The sequence below is a fragment of the Myotis davidii genome, unplaced genomic scaffold (genome assembly GCF_000327345.1).
Source record: "Myotis davidii unplaced genomic scaffold, ASM32734v1 scaffold621, whole genome shotgun sequence".
In the NCBI taxonomy this organism is placed as follows: Eukaryota; Metazoa; Chordata; class Mammalia; order Chiroptera; family Vespertilionidae; genus Myotis; species Myotis davidii.
The window spans coordinates 111023-112597 of NW_006291207.1; the positions used below are offsets into that span (position 1 = coordinate 111023).

Consider the following 1575-nt stretch of genomic DNA (forward strand, 5'->3'; position numbering starts at 1 on the left):
CACTGCCGTCGCTCACTGACATTCTTCCAAAACACAGATAGCAGCATATGAGTAGCATCACACCCCGGGGAGAGCACAGCTAACCCCCCAGTCTCATCTCCCCAACACAGTAAGAGGAGTGGTCTTTCACCCACGTTTGCTGGTTTGTGGTTCCCGGTGCAGCAGATGTCTGAAATTTAGTGTTGTCCTTTCCTTTATTTTCTTCCAGCTCCTGTGACTCTAAATCTTAAAAGTTTTCTCCAGAAAAATTCTGATACAGAGAGAAAAGAGACCTTGAGAGAGGAAACACAGGACCTCTCTTTTAGTGACAAGCAAGGAAATGGCAACCTCATCACACTGAATATGGAAGGCTTCATGTCAGGGAGATATTACTGGGAAGTAGACATTGAGGACACTGATGAGTGGACTCTAGGCATTTATGAGAAGCCCACAGACAGGAGGGGATTACAATTCAGAGTCTTAGAGAAGAAGGGATGTGACTACAGGGCTCTCGCCTATTGTCTCCCAGAAATTTCTCTATCAGAGCCTCTCCTGATAGAAAAGTGTCCACAAAAGATTGTGATTTTCTTGGATTATGAGGACGGTGACATTTCTTTCTACAACATGACAGATGGTAGCCACATCTTTTCTTTTACCCAGCCCAGCTTCTCTGGGTCACTGTATCCTTACTTCAAACTGAAATCCATGGAGCTTTCCCCATCTGCTCAATATTAAGTGACTTAGAGGAAAAACCCTATAGAATGAAGACAGTAGCCCGTTCTCTGTAATGCTGCTGGTATTCCAGTCCTGATGGGTGGCCCCGAGCCATTGACTTTGAAGCCTCTTGGCATAAGGCCCTATAAGTCTGCATGACCAGAGTGTCTGACTACAACAAGCAGTGTCTCTTAAACAACCTCCAGAGAAGTATAATATTTTTGCTTATTGCTATAAATGTTGTTTCTTGATTTATATATAATGTATCACAGATGGATAATTTTCTAAAATGAACTACTTCAAAATGAAGTGAATAAAGGACACATGATTACAAGTGGTAATTATTATTAGATTCAATATACCTGCAATCATTCTGGCAATTTGCTCTAAAAGTGTTATAATATACTCTCTGTCTGTATTTGTCTCAGAAACAACTGGTAAGAAAATTTATATAGAGGTACTTGTCTGTGGCCCACATATTAAGTAGCTTTGATAACACAATATTCAAAGTATTAAAAATTTAGGTAAACCTCCTGACATTTCTCAATGTCAGTACCACATAAAAATGACAGAATGTGTTTTCTAATGTTAAAGGAGAAAAGTGAAACTATAATTTTATAACAAGCTGATCTATATCTTAAATGCAAGGATAATTTGAGGAAAGAAAACTAAACATCAGTCACAATCTAATCCTAACAAATGTGATGATGTCAACATGATGGAGGCTGGAGGCCAGAGTGAAGTCAGAGGCATTTATCACGTTGAAGGAAAGAGAATTGACTTTGCCTAAGATATTAATAAGAAACTGACCACTTGAGAGAGAAACTAAGATGGTGGCCTAGATAAACACCGGGAAATTGCTGCCTCCCACAACAATTGAAT

General features: G+C 39.6%; 1 protein-coding gene across 1 annotated transcript in view; it reads left to right on the forward strand.

The window, feature by feature from the left end:
* The window catches only part of LOC102770776 (butyrophilin-like protein 1), a 9239-nt gene extending 8525 nt beyond the window's left edge, over positions 1–714 (forward strand). The window contains exon 9 of the mRNA XM_015564358.1: positions 209–714. Coding sequence (XP_015419844.1) covers positions 209–714 — 506 coding nt within the window. The remainder of the gene's footprint in view (positions 1–208) is intronic.
* The last annotated feature ends 861 nt before the right edge of the window (positions 715–1575 follow it).